Source organism: Mobula hypostoma, chromosome 8 (genome assembly GCF_963921235.1).
Source record: "Mobula hypostoma chromosome 8, sMobHyp1.1, whole genome shotgun sequence".
Classification (NCBI taxonomy): Eukaryota; Metazoa; Chordata; class Chondrichthyes; order Myliobatiformes; family Myliobatidae; genus Mobula; species Mobula hypostoma.
This window is the reverse complement of record NC_086104.1, coordinates 130,612,280-130,636,162: the sequence shown is the minus strand read 5'-3', so window position 1 is coordinate 130,636,162 and position 23,883 is coordinate 130,612,280. Positions and strand designations below refer to the sequence as shown.

Below are 23,883 nucleotides of genomic sequence, written 5' to 3'. Positions count from 1 at the left end.
AAAAAACCCCTCAAATCCCAACCCCACCAACCCCTCCCTCGCACAAAAGTTAACATATTGCCCGCCCGGAAGAGACAGGTAAAACATCAAACCTCCAACTCCCAAATCTCTCCCACATACACAAAAAAACAATGACAATAACATCAAACACCCAATCCCTCCCTCACTCAAAAAAAAGTAACATATCTCCCTCCCGCCAATGGGCAACAAGATAGAAAACACCAAAAAACTGAAGGGGATCAATATAAACTACATTTCACACCGATAATTACATATGTCTCAGAATTTTGAAAACACCCTCCGTCAGCATCAACGAGAGCGACAGCTTGAACTCAGTCCTTCTGTGGGGTCTTCATCCACCGCGACATGACCTTCTGACCTCTGGCCTGACGTGGCCTCCTGTGGGGAGCGAAGTAAATGCATAATGATTGTATTTGATTGTACCACTTCCTATGGTAGCACGTTCCAGGGATCAGCTACTCTATGTTTTTACAAAAACCTACCCCTTAGATTCCCTTTAAAAATCCTTCCTCTCACCTTAAACCTGTGCATCCTTCTTTTCTATACCCCTACCATGGGAAAAATTATTTTTACCATCTACTCTACCTATAGCTCCCGTAATCTTATAGACATCTGGCTGGTTACCCTTCCTTCTCCTTTCCTCCGGGAAAAACAAGTCCTTTCTCTTCAGGCTATGTCCTGGTGAGTCTCCTCTGCACTCTCAATGGCACAATCAGATACTTCCCCTAGTGTGGTGAACAGGACCACACACAATTGTTCAAATGCAGTATTTTGTAAAGCTGCAACGTAATGTCTTCTGCTGTATGCCCCACCCAATGAAGGCAAGGATTCCATAAGGCTTCTTCACCACCCTGTCCTTTCCACCTCTGGGAACTTATAGATATCAAGTCATAGAATCATAGAGTCATACAGCACAGAAAAAGGCCCTTCAGCCCCACTGGCCCATGCAGACCAAGATTCCCATGACTTGACTCCCAGATGTCTCTGTTCACCAACATTTTTCAGCACCATACCATTTACTGTACCAGTCCTACTCCAAATTAACATGCCAAAATCCATCCCCCTGGTTTTGTCAGGATTAAACTCTACCTGCCACTTCTATGCCCAACTTCCTATCTGATCTACAGTGCATCCCGCAGTAGACTCAGACAACATTCCTCACTAACCACACCACCACTTATTTTTGCAAGCTTGTTAATCCTACTGCTTAAATTCACATCCTTTCTATCTGCTCTTTCAAGCTCTGGTATTTCTCCAGCTTCTCATATTCTTTCTCCCTGATGTTACTGTAATTTGGGATTGCCACATCTATTACTATTGCTTTCTTCTGTTCCTTCTCTAGTATTACTATGTCTGGTTGGTTGATGAGTATTGGCAAGTATTGGCCAATCAATCAGACATGGTATATATATAGACACACACACACACAAGCGAGGATCTTTCTTCCAGCAGGCAAGTCAAGAACCAGGGTCACACTCACAGGATATGAGGGAAGACACTTAAGGCTGAAATGAGAAGAGGAAGGTGAACTAGGGATTTTCTACCACAGAGAGCTATGGAGGCCATTTCTTTAGATGGAGTAGACTTAGTTCCAGGCACAAAATACATTAAAAGAGCATGCAGGAAGAGCAGGAATACTGCACTGAAATCGAGGAACAGCTTGTTGTCAGGGTGAAGCACTCCCAACCATTGAGCACATCTACACGAAACATTGCCGTAGAAAGGCAGCATCCATCATCAGAGATCCTCACCACCCAGGCCATGCTCTCTTCTCGCTGCTGCCATCAGGTGGAAGGTACAGGAGCCTCAGGACTCGCACCACCAGGTTCAAGGACAATTACTACCCCTCAACCATCAGGCTCTTGAATAAAAGAGGATAACAGTGTTCCCACAACCAATGGTCTCACTTTAAGGATTCTTTATTTCACGCTCTCGTTATTTATTGCTATTTATTTATATTGGCACTTGTACAGTTTTTTGCTCATTGATCCTGTTTATAGTTACTGTTCTATAGCTTTGCTAAGTAAGCCTGTAGGAAGATGAATCTCAGGGTTGTATGTGATGACATGTTTGTACTCTGATAATAAATCTTACTTTGAACTTTGAGCTTGAATCTGGTGACTCAAAAGCCCAGTAGGCCAACTCCTGTCCTTATTTATCTATGTTCTGTGTGTATGTCCCTTAAGGCTGATATGGCTGTTGTAGCTGGGGGAGAGGGTAGTGGAGATACGCTCCCATAATCTATTAAATGCTCGCAATGGCGTGCGCCTCAAATACCCTCTGACAACTAAGTCCAGTTCCTGGTCTTCACGTGTGGCTTACCTACTAAGCCCGGCAGAACTGTTTCTACTGACAGGAGAAGGGGCAAAGGCGGGTTACTGGTGCCTTAAAACCAGTTGCTTCGGGCAGGTGGGGCTTGTCAGTCATAGCTGACAGCTCATCTAGGAGAAGGAAAACTCTGATCTCAAACCTCCACTGCCTTGTGGCTACACCCGCTCATGGGGAAGGCTTCGGGAGTGAATCCCAAGGGAAAAATAGACATAGACATAGACATAGAATAGTACAGCACAATACAGGCCCTTCGGCCCACAATGTTGTGCCAACCCTCAAACCCTGCCTCCCATATAACTCCCCACCTTAAATTCCTCCACATACCTGTCTAGTAGTCTCTTAAACTTCACTAGTGTATCTGCCTCCACCACTGACTCAGGCAGTGCATTCCATGCACCAACCACTCTCTGAGTAAAAAACCTTCCTCTAATATTCCCCTTGAACTTCCCACCCCTTACCTTAAAGCCATGTCCTCTTGTATTGAGCAGTGGTGCCCTGGTGAAGAGGCGCTGGCTATCCACTCTATCTACTCCTCTTATTATCTTGTACACCTCTATCATGTCTCCTCTCATCCTCCTTCTCTCCAAAGAGTAAAGCCCTAGCTCCCTTAATCTCTGATCATAATGCATACTTTCTAAACCAGGCAGCATCCTGGTAAATCTCCTCTGTACCCTGTCCAATGCTTCCACATCCTTCCTATAGTGAGGTGACCAGAAATGGACACAGTACTCCAAGTGTGGCCTAACCAGAGTTTTATTGAGCTGCATCATTACATCGCGACTCTTAAACTCTATCCCTCGACTTATGTAAGCTAACACCCCATAAGCTTTCTTAACTACCCTATCCACCTGTGAGGCAACTTTCAGGGATCTGTGGACATGTACCCCTCTGCTCCTCCACACTACCAAGTATCCTGCTATTTACTTTGTACTCTGCCTTGGAGTTTGTCCTTCCAAAGTGTACCACCTCACACTTCCCCGGGTTGAACTCCATCTGCCACTTCTCAGCCCACTCCTGCATCCTATCAATGTCTCTCTGCAAACTTTGACAATCCTCTACACTATCTACAACACCAGCAACCTTTGTGTCGTCTGCAAACTTGCCAACCCACCCTTCTACCCCAACATCCAGGTCGTTAATAAAAATCACGAAAAGTAGAGGTCCCAGAACAGATCCTTGTGGGACACCACTAGTCACAATCCTCCAATCTGAATGTACTCCCTCCACCAGCACCCTCTGCCTTCTGCAGGCAAGCCAATTCTGAATCCACCTGGCCAAACCTCCCTGGATCCCATGCCTTCTAACTTTCTGAATAAGCCTACCGTGTGGAACCTTGTCAAATGCCTTACTAAAATCCATATAGATCACATCCACTGCACTACCCTCATCTATATGCCTGGTCACCTCCTCAAAGAACTCTATCAGGCTTGTTAGACACGATTTGCCCTTCACAAAGCATGCTGACTGTCCCTGATCAGACCATGATTCTCTAAATGCCTATAGATCCTATTTCTAAGAATCTTTTCCGACAGCTTTCCCACCACAGACATAAGGCTCACTGGTCTATAATCACCCGGACTATCCCTACTACCTTTTTTGAACAAGGGGACAACATTTGCCTCCCTCCAATCCTCTGGTACCATTCCCATGGACAACGAGGACATGAAGATCCTAGCCAGAGGCTCAGCAATCTCTTTTCTTGCCTTGTGGAGCAGCCTGGGGAATATTCTGTCAGGCCCCGGGGACTTATCTGTCCTAATGTATTTTAACAACTCTAACACCTCCTCTCCCTTAATATCAACATGCTCCAGAACATCAACCTCACTCATATTGCCCTCACCATCATCAAGTTCCCTCTCATTGGTAAATACCGAAGAGAAGTATTCATTGAGGACCTCGCTCACTTCCACAGCCTCCAGGCACATCTCCCACCTTTATCTCTAATCAGTCCTACCTCCACTCCTGTTATCCTTTTTTTCTTCACATAATTGAAGAATGCCTTGGGGTTTTCCTTTACCCTACTGGCCAAGGCCTTCTCATGCCCCCTTCTTGCTCTTCTCAGTCCCTTCTTAAGCTCCCTTCTTGCTTCCCTATATTCCTCAATAGACCCATCTGATCCTTGCTTCCTAAACCTCATGTATGCTGCCTTCTTCCACCTGACTAGATTTTCCACCTCACTTGTCACCCATGGTTCCTTCACCCTACCATTCTTTATCTTCCTCATTGGGACAAATTTATCCCTAACATCCCGCAAGAGATCTCTAAACATCGACCACACGTCCATAGTACATTTCCCTGCAAAAACATCATCCCAATTCACACCCGCAAGTTCTAGCCTTATAGCCTCATAATTTGCCTTTCCCTAATTAAAAATTTTCCTGTCCTCTCTGATTCTATCCTTTTCCATGATAATGCTAAAGGCCAGGGAGTGGTGGTCACTGTCCCCTGGATGCTCACCCATTGAGAGATCTGTGACCTGACCTGGTTCATTACCTAGTACTAGTTCTAGTATGGCATTCCCCCTGGTCGGCCTGTCCACATACTGTGACAGGAATCCTTCCTGGACACACTTAACAAACTCTGCCCCATCTAAACCCTTGGAACTAATCAGGTGCCAATCAATATTAGGGAAGTTAAAGTCACCCATGATAACAACCCTGTTATTTTTGCACCTTTCCAAAATCTGCCTCCCAATCTGCTCCTCGGTATCTCTGCTGCTACCAGGGGGCTGATAGAATACCCCCAGTAGAGTAACTGCTCCCTTCCTGTTCCTGACTTCCACCCATATTGACTCAAAAGAGGATCCTGCTACATTACCCACCCTTTCTGTAGCTGTAATAGTATCCCTGACCAGTAATGCCACCCCTCCTCCCCTTTCCCCCCTCTCTATCCCTTTTAAAGCACTGAATCCAGGAATATTGAGAATCCATTCCTGCCCTGGTGCCAGCCAAGTCTCCGTAATGGCCACTACATCATAATTCCATGTATGTATCCAAGCTCTCAGTTCATCACTTTTGCTCCTGATGCTTCTTGCATTGGGGTACACACATTTCAGCCCTTCTACCTTACAGTCTTCACACCGTTTATTCTGCTTCTCTTTCCTCAGAGCCTCTCTGTATGTTCGATCTGGCTTTACTCCATGCAATTCTTTCACTGCTCTATCGCTCTGGGTCCCATCCCTCTCGCAAATTAGTTTAAACCTTCCTGAACCATGCTAGCAAACCTACCTGCAAGGAGATTGCTCCCCCTCGAGTTCAGGTGCAACCCATCCAATCTGTACATGTCCTACCTTCCCCAGAAGAGATCCCAATGTTCTAAAAATCTAAAACCCTGCTCCCTGCACCAACTCCTCAGTCACGCATCCAAAAATCCAGAACTGGAGTCCCTAAGACAGTCCAACATTGAGTTCAACACTGACAGACAAGCTGTATTGGTCTTCATCGTTTCTTTGGATTCATCAGCTGCATGCAGAGGGCAGAGAGGGAGCCTGTACATGGACAGCAGTTTGCTTTCCATATCGTACTGTTCTAGCTTATGCAGACAGATAGGATGCAACATCCGTGGTCAACCTCGGACAACGTAGGGCCTCCTGCGTAACGTGTATGTAACTGCTCTTACTGAACTCCCTATGGGGAAGTATTGTGTGCAGTGTACATCAGGCAAAAATTAGTGTACAGAAGAGAGTGCTGTAAATCTTCAGCTGGTCTGGCCACGTCTGTGGGAAGAGGAGCCAACAGGTTGGAGACTCTTTGTCAGAACTCACTGGCACAGTTTGATAAATGTAAGGTGAATGACACACTTCCCTCTGCAGGTACACGAAGGCACACAGTCTTCTGGGGCCCAAAAAGAAATAATTTGCTGAACCCAAGGAGGTAGACTCACCGGTTACTCTGCCATCTTTGCCGTTAATTCTCTAAAGAACGTTATACTTTGACAAGACCCACCAGGTTCGAGGGCAGCTTCCATCCTGCTGTTATCAGACAATTGAATGGACCTCTTGAATGAAAAAGTGGACTCTTGACCTCACAATATACCTCATTATGTTCTTGCACCTTATTGTTTCTGCACTTTCTCTGTAGCTGTTACACTTTGCTCTGCATTCTACCTCAGTGCATAGTTTATGATCTGTGTGAACGGAATGCAAGAGAAGCTTTTTTTGCTGGGTCTTGGTACCTGTGTCAACAATAAACTAATACCAATACTAAAACCAATGTTCTGCTATGTCCCACAGGTCTGGTATTGCTCCTCCATTGCCTGCTCGACCCAAAAGACCCAGTAAGTAAACTGAGAAATTAACGTTACTACAGTTAATGGCTTTGTACTTATGACTATGAGGCTAAGCACAGCTTCAGTGTCATATTTACTGACGACACCAATGTCGCTGGCCAAATCAAAGGTGTTGATGAATCAGTGTATAGGAGGGAGATCGAAAATCTGGCTGAGTGGTGTCACAACACCCTCTTACTCAATGTCAGCAAGACCAAGAGGCTGACTGACTTTAGGAGGGGGATACCAGAGGTCAATGAGCCTGTTCTTATCGGAGGATCAGAGGTGGAGGGGGTCAGTGCCTTTAAATTCGACAGTATTATCATTTCAGAGGACCAGTCCTGGGCCCAGCATGCCAGTGCAATTATGAAGAAAGCAGAGCAGTGTCTCTACTTCCTTAGGAGCTTGCAAAGATTTGTCATGACATCTAAAACTTTGACCAACTTTTATAGGTGTGTGGTGGAGAGTATATTGACCGGCTGCATCACAGTCTGGCACGGAAACACCAATGCCCTTGAATGGAAAATCCTACAAAAAGTAGTGGATATAGCCCAGTCCATCATGGGTAGAGCCCTCTCCAGCACTGAGCACACCTACATGAAGCACTGTTGCAGGAAAGCAGCATCCATCACCAGGGGCACAACCTCCCAAATGATGCTCTTTTCTAGCTGCTGCCATCAGGAAGAAGGTCCAGGAGCCTCAGGACTCACATCACCAGGTTCAGGAACAGCTATCACCTCTCAACCATCAGGCTCTTGAACCAGAGGGGATAACTTCACTCAACATCACTTGCCCCATCGCTGAACTGTTCCCACAGCCTTGGACTCACTTTCAAGGATTTTCCATCTCATGTTCTCAATATTTATTGGTTATTTCCTATTATTATTATTATTTTCTTCCTTTTTGTATTTACACAGTTTGTTGTTTCTTTTTTCACACTGGTTGTTGGCCCTGTTGGTGGGGTGTTTCATTGATTCTATTATGGTTATTGGATTTATTGAGTATGCCTGCAAGAAAATGAATCTCAGGGTGGCGTATATGTACTTTGATAATAAATTTACTTTGAACTTTGAAGACCATGAGTGTGGAACATTGTAGTCAGGCTAACTACAGGGATGTAGAAAGGCCTTCTGCAAATTACCATTGAGTATCCAGTTTTCAGTGGTTGGGTCTTATTAATCCCAGGCAGCTCTTCTGAAGCTAAATTTCTGGACATGCAACTAGCAATCCAGTCCATTGATCCAGAGACATGATTTCAATCTCACTAAAGCCACTAGGCAATTTAAATATAATTTAGAATATCTAACACAAAAGGCCAACATTGGTAATGGTAATCCCTACTAGACTGTTGTTGAAAATCCCCCCGGGAAGGAAATCTGCTGTCAATACCTGGGCTGGCATATATGTGATTTGACAATGCATTTTTGTGATTGTCTCGAACTGCCTTGTGAGTTCAGGGGCAACTAAAGATTCAAATTCTCAAAGTACACTTATTGTCAAAGTGTGTATATATTATACAACCTTGAGATTTGTCTGCTTACAGGCAGCCACAAAGCAAGAAACCTGAAAGAACCCAATTTAAAAAACAGACCAACACCCAATGAACAGAGGAAGAGAAATAACACAAATCTCGTAGAGAATTGAAGCAGACAACAGCATTCCGAACCAAATTGGGTCCTCAGATCCCAATCCCCGGAGCAGCCCAGAGTAGGCCCAAAGCCTCAGTCTCAGTTCATCATATTAGCGGGGCAAATCGCCGTGAAGCTCGCAGACATGAAGCACAGCGGCTGGGGCAGTCTCACAGCATCAGTGCGAAAACAGCCCCACCCTCGTCTCTGGTTCCGACATCCTGCCTTTCCAGTCTATCTGGGCCGGCATTTAAATTGTCCAAACAGTGGACTGTGCTTTGCAACAGGACCGGGGTCCCTCTGCGGCAATATGCTCTGCGCCTAGACCTCGCCACCCAACCTGAAGCCGTTCTTGACTCCTCCAAATCAGCTTGGTGCCTAGAGCGATCCAACCTTGCACCTGGGTTAGTTGGACGATCATCGAAACTCCTCCACCTCTCCAAATCGCTCACTCCAACTCCATCTGTGACCCCTTCTCGAACCTGTTCGGCTTTGCAAAGCACCCACACAGCTCATCCCTCCAATCAGCTTCGCCTTCGCTCGCCTCTTCATTGTTTGCGGAGATAATTTGCCACAATTTACTTCAGAAAAGGTGTTACTAATAATATTTTAAGTCAAATTCCTTGACTTTTGAACTACCGGTGAGCTGTTGCTTGCCTTCAGTAGTGCCACCTTAAACCGGAAGACAGACAATAAAGCCCACACATAGAAGAATGTGCTCACAAGAATGAAGGAAGCCTCTTTGCCTATTTAGCCTGTCTAGATTCTTCCTGTTCTGCAAACTGGAAAGCTGCCTTTTCCAAAAGCTCCCTTCTGGAAAGTGCTACAGGTTATTAAAGCAAAAATGTCAAGTCATCTGAGAAGTTTCTTCCCCCAAGCAGTTGATTTGATCAACTGTTCTCATTAGCCCCTCCCACACCCTCTATCTATTACCTGTCACTACACTGCTCTGTAAATACTTTAAGCCACTTTCTATAATGCTGTTTACAGGCTGATATTTATGTATTTGTGCACATTTTATTTCATATCCGTATTTCTAACTTTATTTTATATAATTCTTTGTTCTTTATAACTGTTCAATGTTGTTGTTTATGTTGCAACAACACACCAGCACACCACAGCAAACTCCTGATATGTGTACACGTATATGGCAAAAATACCTGATCCTTGAAGGATATTTCAGGTTCCAGGACCAGAATGATGTTCACTGAAGTAAATTAAGAAATTCACATCTGAGTGAACGAGATAACTTCACTTGCCCCATCGCTGGACTGCTCCCATAACCTGGACTTACTTTCAAGGACTCTTCATCTCATGTTCTCAGTATTTATTGTTTGTTTGTTTGTTTGTTTATTTATTTTTGTATTTGCACACTGGTTGAACGCCCAAGTTGGTTGTCCTCTCATTGAGTCTATTATGGTCATTATTCTTTTGTGGATTTAGTGAGTATGCCCGCGAGAAACTGAATCTCCGTGCTAAAATGGTTGTTTCCTCCATGTATCAAGGGTTGAACTCTGTGACAGTTCTATCGTTAATAAGGAAATGAAACCCCAAAGCTGGTGTTCAGAGGCTGCAGATTTAAAGAAACATGACAGACAAGAATCTGAGGTGAAGTGTGGAAACGCAAAGGGAGGTTAGAACCAGGAATGCAATGCCGTCCCCCCGCCCGCCCCCCCCCCCAAGGATGGTGAAATGTGACACAGCAGGACTTTTGGAAACAAATTGGTTCAGTGCTTTGGAAAATCCGTTGTACCATGGGGGAAAGAACAGGCTGGAAAATACTGTATTTATACAGAGACAGCCCAGTGGCATTAGGGTGAGTGTAACATTCCGTGATTCTGCTGAATTTCCACAAAGGGAGAGGTGAGAGACCTGGGCAGCCTGCTGAAGCTTTGCCATGGGCGTACTGTACCGTACAGCAGACAGTGACCATCCTGTGTCCTCCAGCCCCCTCAGGAATTCACATAGTGCTCCCCTTGTTCAGCAGCAAAGGAGGCAGGAACTCCATGGCCTCCCCTCCTGTGCTTTGATGATCTTCTGACGAGGCTGCATTTCTTTGCTGGTGCTCTTAAAGTGAAGTATTTTTCCTTCTTACCCTGTGGCACCTTGCAAAAGTTCCTCCACAACTGCAATTTTTTCATTGAACTGGTGAGACTCACACCCTACAGCAAGGGTCCATGGATCCCTCGGTTAAGTTCATGGCATAACCAAAGGGTGGGACCCCTGTCATAGAGTTTCCCCCTGCATTGCACTGGAGAATGGGGCTCAATGATTAGTGATGAGATGTGAGGGATCCCCTCATTGAGGGTTCCCTTTTTGGCCAAGACCAATTGTTACTCACGGCTGACACACTGGTGCATTTTTAAAATCCTTTTATGGAACCTTAATTACCCTTAAAAGAGGGCAATTTAGTTAGACTCATTGGACTTAGACTGAACAGGGAGAACAGAGCACATTTCCTCCCACAATAAACATTAATGAACTAGACAGGTTACTATGACAGTCATCAGGATAGCTTAACATCCCTAACATCATGCTTGTTATTCCAAATTATTTAATTAAAGAAAGTTAAACTCCCCAGCTATTGTACAGGGATTTGTTCTTGCATTGTTGGATTGCTAGTGCGGATTACTAGTCAGCAACATACTCTTGGATCTGGTGACACTGACCCGGAGTTTCTTCGGAAGTCGAGAGTGAGGCCTAAAACTTGGCGGTTATGGCTGTTCTATTAAGTGTTGCAAGAACAAAGAAAAGACAAAGGGGTAGTGGTCATCCCCTCTTCAGAAGAAGCAACATTCCAGTGATAACAATTAACCCATTAAGTAGCCTATTAAATAGTGTGACAGTGCTGCAGAAAATCTGAGCCGCTTCGAGAAAATACAGCTATGAACAGTTATACTGTAGTACAATTACTATAACATTCACTGAACAATTATATGGTGATTATATAAAAATTATAAGCAAGCATAGGAAAGCTAAACTGCGAGGTAAATGCTTGTAGAATTAAAATCATACACCCTAATCCAACAATACTTATATAAATTGACAGACGGAATCAAATGTAAATTGTTACAACAGATTTGTGCAAAGAATGACAAAGAGATTGGACCTTTCAAAGGCAACATCTTGGGGCTTTTAATCTGATCTACCGCTGTATGTTATCAATATTGAAATTCTCATGGATGGAACCAGTTTCTCAGTAATATAAGTGCTGCTGTTGAATGGCTTACTGTCAATTCTCAGCTCTTTTTCATTTTTACTTTAATTTTTAACATACTTCATTTTGATAATAGACCAACAAGTGGAAAGAACTTTGTCTGACAATGAGTTGGTAAGTATTTTGTTTTAAATATATGCTTGTGTTTATAGTTCCTTGAAAAATGCAAAACTATACTTTATCAAAAGGAATCTGTTATAATTATTTCATTGCTTCCTTTTGTGTCAAGTTCCAAAACTTCCCTCTACCCAATCCACCAACCAACTTTATGTAACTTTTTATCATCAGAGAAAGGAAAAAAATTTACACTGTGCCTACACAGCTTCAAGACATTTAATGTTTTTGATATGCTTTAACCCAACAGATATTGGAATAACAGGGGTGAGAGCACAAACACTGTCATCCTGTGAGAATATCAGGGTTGGGGGACCTATTCCTGAAAACCACAGATTCTGCGAATGCTGGAAATCCAGAGCAAAACACACAAAATGCTGGAGAGACTCAGCACGTCAGGCAGCATCTAGAGAGGAGAATAAACAGTCAAAGTTTAGGGCTGAGACCCTTCATCGGGACTGGAAAGGAAGGGGGCAGTAGCCAGAATAAGGAGGTGGGGGGGGAGGGGAAAGAGGATATCTGGCAGGCGATAGGTGAGACCAGGTGAGGGGGAAAGTGGGGGGGTGAAGAGGGGGAAATGAAGTGAGAAGTTGGAAGGCGTTAGGCAGAAGAAATAGAGGGCTGCAGAAGAAGGAACAATTTCTGAATTACCGTGACAGCCTTTGCAGATATAATTCATATTTTAGCAAGCTAATCATGCGCGAATTTGGAATGGATTTTTCAGCAGGCGTTGAACATTACAACAGTGCACAGAACTGGTCACCACTTTCATACAGAAAGCACGATGTCCAAGCACCAGCCAGAGCCCCTGTGCTGAGTTTAACTTTCTGGAATGTGCCAACGGCACTGGGTTCCCATTCATAATGGTCTTACCACTGGCTGGCTATGATAATATATTCATTGCCCTTCAAATGGCAGCACAGTGCTTAAGATTCACTCACCTTCCTCTTCTTCACCTCAATTTTGGGAACAGTCATGAGCCAGAATAATTTGTAATAAAATTGGACTCCATTGCATTCCTTGATAATCAAACCAGATTTCCTGGAAGGCTTCCTAATGCACCAAGCATTTTGTTATGAATTCCCATTAGTATACTTTGGTCCATTCCTCACTCAAATTCCTCTTTAGCAGAAGTTCTGTGTTTGCCCCCATTGTTGGAAGGTTCTATTGCAACGGATCAGAACGTTGGTGAGGCAGTGTCTGGTGTACTGTGTACAGCTTTTGTTCTAGGAAAGATATCATTAAGCTCGGGTGCTCATGGTGCGGCCTCCTCTCCACTGGTGAGACCTGACGCGGATTGGTGTCGGCATTGCCAAACACCTTTGCTCCATCGTTGCAACGTGCAGGATATCCCTGTGGCTACACCTTTCAATTCACCTTCCAACCCCATTCCAACATGTCAGTCCATGGCCTCCACTACTGCCACAATGAGCCAAATCAGGCTGGAGGAGCATCACCTCATATTCTGTTTGGGTAGCCTCCAACTGGGAGGCAAGAACACCAATTTTGCTAACTTCTGGCAATTTCCTCCCCCTCCAACTTCACTCATTTTCCATTTCCTATTCTGGATCCCCTCTCACCCCTCCTCAGTTTGCATAAACCCATAGGATTTTGTTTTTAGAGCTTTAGACCATTCTGTTCAGCCTGCCCAAACTGCTGAAGGTATTTTATTGACTGTGAAAGGCCCATTGGGCCTGTCTGTTGGTGCAGTAAGTAGTGGACATTGTGGAATAGCCCAGCATACCAGTCACTGCTAAATATCAGTCTCTTTCTCATGCTTCATTTGCATGACAAAAATTTGAATCTGTTTATAGATTCTTTGCAGTAGAAGGAAGGGATTAGACAAATAGAAGTTATCCAGTGTGCTGCTGGGGTTGCATGACAGACTACATAAAGACGCTGGGCGGAGACAGAGAATAAGAAAATTCTCAGCAGCACCCACTCATGCAGTTGAGACAATGCTATCTACACATAGCGCCCACTTTATTGGGTACCTCCTGTATGTTCATGGCCTTCTGCTGCTGTAGCCTGTCCAGGTCAATGTTTAATATGTTGGGCACTCATGGATGATTTTCTGTCCACCCTGTTGTAATGCATGGATTCTTGAGCTAATGTCAGATTGAACCAGTTTGGCCATTCTCCTTTCACCTCTCGCATTAACGGGGAATTTTTGCTCATTTGGTTTTTTTTTTGAGTTATCGTGCCATTCTCTGTAAACGTGTGCATGATAATCCCAGGAAATCAGCAGTTTCTGAGATACTCAAATCACCCCATCTGGCACCAAGAGTCATTCCATGGGCAAAGTCACTTAGATCACATCTCCACCCCATCCTGATGGTTGGTCTGAATGACAACTGAACCTCTTGACCAAGTCTGCATGCTTTAATACATTGAGTTGCTGCCACATGATTGGCTGATTAGATATTTGCATTAATGAGCAGGTGGACAGGTGGTGCTAATAAAGTGGCCACTGAGTGTGAATAGCTGCACTGCCACAAATGCAGAGCCTTACCTCCGAAAGGACAGGGAACGCTGTCTGCTAAAGCAACTTTCTTTCCACTGTTAGCAGAGGCAAAGTAAAGACTCAAAAAAACCCAAAGTTCTATAGATTTTAGAAAACTGAAAATACTCGAAACAGCAAATTTTCTGAAGGGAGAAGTATGGGTAAAATTTTAACCTTCTGAAATATGCCAAGGGCACTGGGTTCTCATCCATAACGATCTTACTATTGGCTGGCTCTGAGATTATATTCATTGCCCTTCAAATGGCAGTGTGGTGTTTAAGATTAAGTCACCTTTATCTGTTTGACCTCAATTTTGGGAACAGTCGTGAACCAAAATAGTTTGCAATAAAATTGTATTTACTTCCTGTTGATGGTAGCACAAAGACAAGAAAATCTGCAGATGCTGGCAATCCAAAACACAAGATAATCTGTAGATGCTGGGGTCAAAGCAACACTCACAACACGCTGGAGGAACTCAGCAGGTTGGGCAGCATCCGTGGAAAAAGATCGGTCGACGTTTCGGGCCGGAACCCTTTGTCAGGACGAAGGGTTCCGGCCCGAAACGTCGACTGATCTTTTTCCATGGATGCTGCCCGACCTGCTGAATTCCTCCAGCGTGTTGTGAGTGTTGCTGGCAATCCAAGCCACACACACAAAGTGCTGGAGGAACTCAGCAGGCCAGGCAGCATCTACGGAGGATAAACAGTCGACGTTTCAGGCTGAGACCCTCCATCAGGACTGGAGAAGGGTCTCAGCCCGAAACGTTGTCTCTTTACTCTTTCCCATTGATTCTGCCTGGCCTGCTGAGCTCCTGTTGATCATAAGTGTTTCCCAGCTTACTTTGGCTAAAGTGCAAAAGGGTAGAAGAATAAAAATGTCGAGGCAGAAATGGATTTAGATTTGCCAATTAGAGAAGATAAGTTGTAATGGATATGTAGAAGTAGCTTTTTTTGTAATTTATTTTTTACTGAATTTCATCATCAAACAAACATTTCCATAAGATGTATTTCAGATACTGTACATCTATATCATATAATCATATTTGTCACAAATCTCCACATAATATTTATCTGAGGTACTGTATACATTTATAGAAAGGAGAGGAAAGAAAGAACAATCGAAAGAAGCAAACTATGTACATAGTAGAGAGTGATCTTTTTTTACAACATGTTCATTGACTTGTGAGAATAAGATCAGGCCTATGAGGTGTTATGTAGTTAAACCATTTTTTCCAGTATGAATAAAATTGTTCCAGTTTATGATTAACAGATGCTGTTATCTTCTCCATTTTGTAAATGTCCATTGTAATTTCCATCCATACATTTAGAGTTGGGCTCTCCTGTGATAACCATTTCCTGGTAAGGGTCTTTTTACCAGCCACCAGCAGTACATTCATTAAATATTTATCTTTTTTCAGCCATTCTTGAGGTATATACCCAAAATATATGGTCTTACTCTCAAAGGGAATTTCACATTAAAAAATGTCTTGTATCCCACTCCAACAGTCTTTGATAACGGGGCATTCCCAGAAAATATGATAATGGTTTGCATTTTGATTTCCACAATTTCTCCAGCAAACAGGGGGGTTACTATCATAATGGGATTTCTGAGAGGGTGTAATAAAATATCTTATCAAGCTTTTCGCTGATTAACAGTTTATAAAATAGAAGCCGTGAAGTTTCTATGTCACCTAGCTTCCAGGTGACCTGACAAGAACTGCTCCAATGCCAATTCCACTGCAGATGAAGGGGCGGTTCAGATCTTGGCTGGTACTCTGTGTACTGCCGAGGGAATGCGGCACTGTTGGGACTGCCTGCCTTTCTGATGGGATGCCAAACTGAGAAGCCTTTGGCTTTTCTGAGTGGTAAACGTTCAAGGACTGCAGTTGTGATAAGATGATGGGGAGAAAACTTAACAGGGATCCTGTTGTACTTCATTTCAGACTTACGGATCTGAGGACGGAGCTACCTATGAGCCGCCTCCAACTGAAAGGCCCAAGATAAGTCCAGGGACAATCAAATCTATTGGTAATAATGTTTATGTAGGTAAGGACTTGAATCTTTCAACGTTTAAGCATTAGTATTTCAATTGCTCCTTTCCTTACGGGGGTAAAATTTCTAAGGTGTTGCGAGGAATTCTGGTCAAGAAATTTGGAAGTAATGTGATGAATTTTAAGTCTGAAACATGGTCAATTAGGCTTAAAAATGTTAACATCCCACTCAATCCAAATACCTGGTTCTTGCCGTTAAAATAACCTACAGAACACCAATCAGGAGTTGTTTGGAATACTCTCCACTTACAGCCCCAACACTTCTTCGGAAGGTAAACACCATCCCTGACAACTCAGTGGGTCAGGCAGCGTCTATGAAGGCAGCAGGATGGGCGACATTTCAACTTGAGACCCCTCACCACATCGGGACAAAGAGGGTATTGGGGGTTAGCCCGTACAGAGAGGAGAGGGGGATGTGAAGTAGGAGCTGGCAGATATATGTGAGGAGAGAGACAATGGGCCTGTGGAGCCAGGTTGGGAAGATGGAGGGATGGGGCTGGGAGCAGCTGATGGGTGATAGGTGGAGAGAGGTGAGAGAAAAATGGGGGCAGAGGGAGCTGGGTGGTGGGGGGATAGAGGTGGAGTCTGGAAGATGGTCAGTGGAAGGGACTGCAGATGTGGAATGTGATAAGTGAAACCAGGTGAAATGGGGCAATGATGGGCCAATGGAACCAGTGGTGGAGGGGGACCAGACCGGGTAATGGTGGCTGGAGAAAGAGACGGGGTGGATATAGAAACTGTGTGGACCAGAAGAAGAGTGAAAGAATCACAAGGGGCATTGGTCCCCTGTAATCGGCAAATTCAATTTTCGTACGACTGGGTTATGGACTAACTAGGCAAATAATGAGGTGCTGTCTCTCTAGTTGTGCTTAGCCTCACTCAAGCAGTGGAGAGGCCTGGGGACAGACAGGTCAGTGTGGGAATTGGAACAGGAGTGTGGAGAGGCCTGGGGACCAACAGGTCAGTGTGGGAATGGGAACAGGAGTGTGGAGAGGCCTGGGGACAGATGGATCAGTGTGGGAATGGGAACAGGAGTGTGGAGAGGACTGGGGACAGATAGATCAGTGTGGGAATGGGAACAGGAGTGTGGACAGGCTAGAGGACAGATAGATCAGTGTGGGAATGGGAACAGGAATGTGAAGAGGCCTGGGGACAGTTAGATCAGTGTGGGAATGGGAACAGGAGTGTGGAGAGGCCTGGAGACAGATAGATCAGTGTGGAATGGGAGCAGGAACGTGAAGAGGCCTGGGGACAGAGAGATCAGTGTGGGAATGGGAACAGGAGTGTGGACAGGCTAGAGGACAGATAGATCAGTGTGGGAATGGGAACAGGAATGTGAAGAGGCCTGGGGACAGTTAGATCAGTGTGGGAATGGGAACAGGAGTGTGGAGAGGCCTGGAGACAGATAGATCAGTGTGGAATGGGAACAGGAATGTGAAGAGGCCTGGGGACAGATAGATCAGTGTGGGAATGGGAACAGGAGTGTGGAGAGGCCTGGAGACAGATAGATCAGTGTGGAATGGGAGCAGGAACGTGAAGAGGCCTGGGGACAGAGAGATCAGTGTGGGAATGGAAACAGGAGTGTGGAGAGGCTGGAGGACAGATAGATCAGTGTGGGAATGGGAACAGGAGTGTGGAGAGGCCTGGGGACAGATAGATCAGTGTGGAAATGGGAACAGGAGTGTGGAGAGGCCTGGGGACAGAGCGATCAGTGTGGGAATGGGAACAGAAATGTGCAGAGGCCTGGGGACAGACAGGTCGGTGTGGGAATGGGAACAGGAGTGTGGAGAGGCTGGAGGACAGCTAGATCAGTGTGGGAATGGGAACAGGAGTGTGGGGAGGCCTGGGGACGGACAGATCATTGTGGGAATGGGGACAGGAGTTGAAATGACATGCAGTGGGCAGTTGGTACCAATAATCATCGTCCTTCACTAGCCTACCTGCCTTCAAGGACATATAAACAGAAAGGTACGGGAAAAGGGCCAGTAACATCACTGAGTATCTCACCCTCCCTGCTCATGGACTGTTTGTCCCACTCCCATCAAGCAGGAGGCTAGGTAGCATCCACAACAGGACCACCAGACTCAGAAACAGCTACTCTGCCCAGGCAGTAAGGCTGATCAACACCTCCACCCACAAACCCACCCATCCACACCCCCACCACCACCACTTTATCATTTCCTGTCAGAGTCACGTGATAAACAGAGACTATAGAGCTTAGTGTTACTTTATGGACACACAATCAATCTATGTATATAAGTTACCTTATGTATTAATATTAATTATGTTTCTTTATTATTATTTTGTTCTTTCTCTTATTGCATTTTTTTGTGCTGCATTAGATTGGGAGCAAAAATTATTTCATTCTCCTTTACACTTGTGTACTGGAAATCACTTTAAGCAATCCTGAATCTTACTTACCAGGTTCTGGCATCTGCAGTCTCCTGTGGCTCCACTTCTCACTGTCCAGCCTTTATCCCTCGACTCGCCTTCCCGTCCCCCACTGGAGTCAACCTGCCCAACACCCCTCCTCATCCGGTTCCACCTATCACCTGCCAGACCCTGCCTCACCTCTGTGTACTGGCTGTGTCGGCACTACCAGTGCCGGCCCGAATCATCGACTACCACTCTGCCTCCACAGATGCTGCCTGACCCGCTGTGCTCTTCCTGCAGTTTATTTTTTGCTCCAGCTCGCTCGCAGCACCCGCAGCCCTCTTGTGCCACAGTCGAGGACAAAGCTGCCCACTGAACTGGTACCAAAATATCCATTGCTTCCACCACAGGCAATGTTGTGATTGCAAGGTGTACCACTTACTGATTCGCAATCTGGTTATTAATACTGATGTATGCTGTGAAATTTGTTATTTTGTGGCACCGGTACATTACAAGGTATAAAAAATTTCTACAAGTTACAATAAAAAAAATTCCTAGTGCAAAAGTGAAATATTGAGGTAGTATTGTTCATAGGTTCATGGACTGCTCATAAATTTGATGGCAGAGGGAAGAAGTTGTTCCTATAACATTGAGTGTGGGTCTTCGGGCTTCTGTGCCTCCACCCTGATGACAGTACTGATAAGAGGGCATTTCCTGGGTGGCGAGAGTCCTTAATGATGAACGTCATCTTGTTAAGGCTCAGCCTTTTGAAGATGTCCTCGGTGGTGGGGAGGGTTGTACCTGTGATGGAGCTGGCTAAGTCCGGAACCACCTGCAGCCTCTCTCATTGTGTGCAGTGAAGCCTCTCCACCAGGCAGTGAAGCAACCTGTGCGGATGTTCACCACAGTATATCTGCAGAGACTTGCTGGAGCCTTCGGTAACGTACCAAATCCCCTCAACCTCCCGTACCTAATAAACTGGCTACTGCGTGTATGTTTCATGGTTTTCTGTTGCTGTGGCCCATCCACTTCAAAGTTCGATGTGTTGTGCGTTCAGGGATGCTCTTCTGCACACCACTGCTGTAACGGGTGGTTACTTGAATTACTGTCGCCTTGAACCGGTCTGGTCATTCTCCTCTGACTTTTCTCATTAAGAAGGTGCTTTTGCCTCCCCCTTCCTTTCGGAGATGGATGGCTGATATGATCTGAGTCGTACAGATGGAGAAACTTAGGTTCTTGAGAACCAATTCAATTGAAGCATTTTCGGCTATCTGGGATCCATTTCTTGCCTACCCGGATGAGGCCGGGGGGCGGATGAGCAATTTCCCCCCAGCTGATTTCTCATGGCCCTCATTTGAGATTTAATGTTTAGTATTTTTGAGCACTTTGTACAATAGGCATCCCTCTAATGTTATGTCGCTTTCTTTTTTTTTGCTTATTTCATTTTTATACATGTCAGAGCTGGTACGTTCTTGTTGATTTCATTGGTTTTTGAAAATCTTGAAAATAAAGTATTAAAACAAAAAGAAGGTGCTTTTGCCCAAAGAGCTGCTGCTCACTGGATATTTTTTGTTTCTTTGCACCATTCTCTGTAAACTGTAGAGACTGTTGTGCATGAAAATCCCAGGAGATCAGCAGTTTCTGAGATAGTCAACCTCCGCCCCCCCACCGTCTGGCACCAACAATCATTCCACAGTCAAAATCACTTAGATCACATTTCTTCCCCATTCTGATGTTTGCTCTGAATAACAACTGAACCTCTTGGCCATGTCAGCGTGCTTTTACACATTGAGTTGCTGCCACATGATTGGCTGATTAGATACAGTATTTGCATTAACCAGCAGGTATATAGGTGTACCTAAAAAAGTGACCTCTGAGTGTACATCCTAATGACCAATTCTTGATGAAGGGTCTCCGCCAGAAAGATTTATTGCCCTCCATCGATGCTGCCTGACCTGCTGAGTTCCAGCATTTTGTGTGTGTTGCTCTAGATTTCCAACACTTGCAGAATCTCTTGCGTTCCGAATGATGTATAGCTGCTGGCATGCCTTCTTCGTGGTAACGCCAATATCCTGGGCCCAGGACTGGGTCTCTGAGGTGCTGACACCCAGGAATTAGAAGCTGCTCACCCTTTCCAATGAGGCCCTTCAACGAGGAGTGGCGGGTTTTCTTCCAACTTCCCCTTCCTGAAGGCCACAGTCGCATCCTTGGTCCTGCTGACATTCAAATACGGTAACTCAGCTGGGCTACGCTAACAGCACCCCGACAAGCCATGAGATTTTCCACAGACAAAGTCAAGGGCATCTGGTGCAAGGAAAGACTTTGCACCTACAGATTTCTCTCCAGTCCTCAGTTGGGGTACATCATTTTAAATCCAGTCCTCACTTGGGGTAGATCAGTCTAAATCCAGGCACCAACCCCAACCTTCCCCTTGGCAGCTTCTGTGGGAATCTTCTCCAGGACTGCAGTGGATTAAGGAGCGGCTCACACACCCACAAGCAATAAATGGCGATCTTTCATGTGATGCCCACATCCCCGAGGAAGACTGAGCTCTTAAAGAAAAAGTACCAGCTGCTATGGACTATATTCCGGAGATGGGTTTTGAGAAAACTGTCATAAAATCCCCATTTCTGTTTTGTAATCGTCTATAGTTCAGCAAGTTCCAGTTGCTATCTATAGCGGGCGCCTTGAGTTTTATTGCTTGTTATCGATAAGTGTGCAGAGAAATGGTCTGCAAAACGTTTGCGAACAGTTAACGGTGCTCAGCACAAATCACACTGGTTAATGATTCAAATTTAAATCTCACCCCAGGTAAAGATTAACCAAACTGCATCTGTTTCCCACGTGTACTATCATATTTATATCAAAATAAACAACTCACCCGTAGCTTAATTGACAAAGGTTAGTGAACCACGAGTTCGGAAATGGAGGTACTTGCCCTTTCTGCTGCCAACATTGAGCACATCTGATGTCAACCAAGGCAGGAGCCAGAGAAAATCAACAAAGATTTCAGTTCCTTATCACTGTTCAGTGACACCTGCAAGATAGCAGGGTAAAGATAAAATTATGCTGGGTGATATGGTCAAGTAACAGCTGGTGTTCTTTCAAAATAATTCAAAAATAATTCGAACATTTATTTTTGGGACATCATGTCTCTGGCAAAGCTGAGATTAATTCATTTCATCCCACGTCACATTCTGGAAAATCACTTCAGTTAGTCCAAAGTGGGTAACAAAGTGATCTCCGACTGAGTGAAATAAGTCTTGTTTCACAAAGACCAGTCTTGAGCACGCCACCATTGCCCAAACCCATGACTGAACTACAAATGAATCTCCCGAAGGTGCTTAAGATAATTCAAAACATGACTTTGCTTTTCTGGACACTTTGGATTCCCGAGAGCTCAGTAACTTGGCGTTTGCTGACCAGAGGGTCACCGTACATGGCAGGGTCAGTGCATGGACGATTATCCGCATGCTTCCATTTTATTTATCAACACGGAATTACAAAACGTGCTTTTTGATTTGATGGCCAGAGGACACAGCCTGAGAATAGAGGAATAGAGGGGTGTCCTTTTAGAACGGAGATGAAGAGGACTCTCTTTAACCAGAGAGTGGTGAATCTGTGGAATTTGTTGGCACAGATGGAGGTCAAGTCCTTGGGTATGTTTAAGACAGAGATTGATAGGTGCTTGATTGGTCAGGGCATGAAGGGATACGGGGCAAAGGCATGAGATTGGGGCTGAGAGGGAAAATGGATCAGCCGTGGTGAAATGGCGGAGCAGACTCGATGGGCCGAATGGCTCCTATATCTTATGGTCTTATGGACTGGCATCAAAAGTTCATGGGCCCAAGTGCTTAGCCCTGATCTATTTGCCAACTTGAACTGTAAATCTGCCTGCACATGGCCTATATCCTTCTGTTCCATCGGTTCATATGTCTGAGTAACGGCACTGTGTTGTATCTGCATCTCCTGGAGGTGGATTTCAGGCATCAGTCAGTCTTGGCGTAAAAAAAAACTTCCTTCATAAACCTTAAACATAACAAATTCTGCAGTGGGGACAGTGGCACAGTAGCGTAATGGTTAGCACAATGCTTTTCAGGACCGGTGACCCCGGTTCAATTCCCACCACTGCCTGTAAGGGACTTGGTCATTCTGTCAACAGCAGTGGGAACTGGCCCATCCTCAAGGACCTTCTTCCCACGTATCCCCTCGTAGTTAATAGCAGGATCGTCTTCACCTCACCTTGCTTGGCAAACGTTCCCTCGTACATTCCAGACGCACATGCCCAACGTACTCCGTCCTTTCCCTGTGTGGATGTTGTCAAAGCGTCATTAACCTGAGAACCTCTCTGGCAGAAAAAGCTAACTTACCTTGTACGGGTGTAATTGAATTGTATTGCAAAGTGTGCATACCTGCTGACTATCAAACTCCCCCCCCCCCAACCCCCAGTCCCATCACTCGGTAACTTGAACATTGCTCTTACTCACTAGGGTCACAGAAGCAGGAAAATATTCAGTAAAGTTATTTCCGCTGTGCAGATTGTACAGAATGCCGCAGTGCAGAATCTACAGTCAGTTAAGTGTCAATGGAAGGAACGTAAACAAACGGGAGAGTTCATTTGGCACTGGACTTTCTTCACGCACTCTTGCTGGTTTTAGTAGTCCCAAAGGCTCTTGGTGATTAGAGTCCCATGCCCGCCAGTAGCTAGCTCTCTTTTATCACATCCTCCGTGCTGTGCCTGCCCCCAGGCTAAACGGCACAATGACGCCTGAGCTGGTTCTCTCCCATTCCGTGCACACACACACTCCAAGTCACTGAATACCGATTGGCAGCAACCCCAGCAGCTGGCTCTTATCCTGTTTCTGTACCAATGGGGGGTGAGGACAGACACAGCATCCCGAACGAGTGCTCTATCTGAGAATGACTAACACAGGACCGTGATAATATTATTGTGTCTTTAATGTGATAAATTGTCGCTGGACAACTCACAGGCGTGTCAGCGAAGAAGCACGGTCATCGGGAACTTGATGAGACAATGGGATTGGGGTACAGGATGCTGGAGCCCAGCTGTGACCAACCCCCCAAAAGACACACAACACGCAGCCCCCAACACAGAAACACACAGACACAGACACATGACTCCCCAACACACACACAGCTCCCAACACAGAAACACACAGACACATGACTCCCCAACACACACACACACACACACACACACACACACACACACGAGTTTGCATCACTAGTCCAGTCTTTTTGTTTGGTGGTACAAAACACAAGGAACAATCAGGATCCAGGCAACACACATCAAAGTTGCTGGTGAATGCAGCAGGCCAGGCAGCATCTCTAGGAAGAGGTACAGTTGACGTTTCAGGCC

At 45.1% G+C, this 23,883-nt stretch overlaps 1 protein-coding gene and 1 long non-coding RNA gene across 2 annotated transcripts in view; one reads left to right on the top strand and one right to left on the bottom strand.

Annotated features, from left to right (window-relative positions):
• Window positions 1–23,883, top strand: part of si:dkeyp-117b11.1 (B-cell linker protein) — a 73,974-nt gene that overhangs the window by 20,276 nt on the left and 29,815 nt on the right. Inside the window, exons 3-5 of the mRNA XM_063056836.1 lie at window positions 6,584–6,627; window positions 11,540–11,577; window positions 16,023–16,125. Coding sequence (XP_062912906.1) covers window positions 6,584–6,627; window positions 11,540–11,577; window positions 16,023–16,125 — 185 coding nt within the window. The remainder of the gene's footprint in view (window positions 1–6,583; window positions 6,628–11,539; window positions 11,578–16,022; window positions 16,126–23,883) is intronic.
• Window positions 101–23,184, bottom strand: LOC134350963 (uncharacterized). Its single transcript, XR_010019033.1, has 3 exons — window positions 22,991–23,184; window positions 21,385–21,540; window positions 101–399 (listed from the first exon to the last, which is right to left on the bottom strand). It is a non-coding gene; the product is annotated as an uncharacterized LOC134350963 (long non-coding RNA).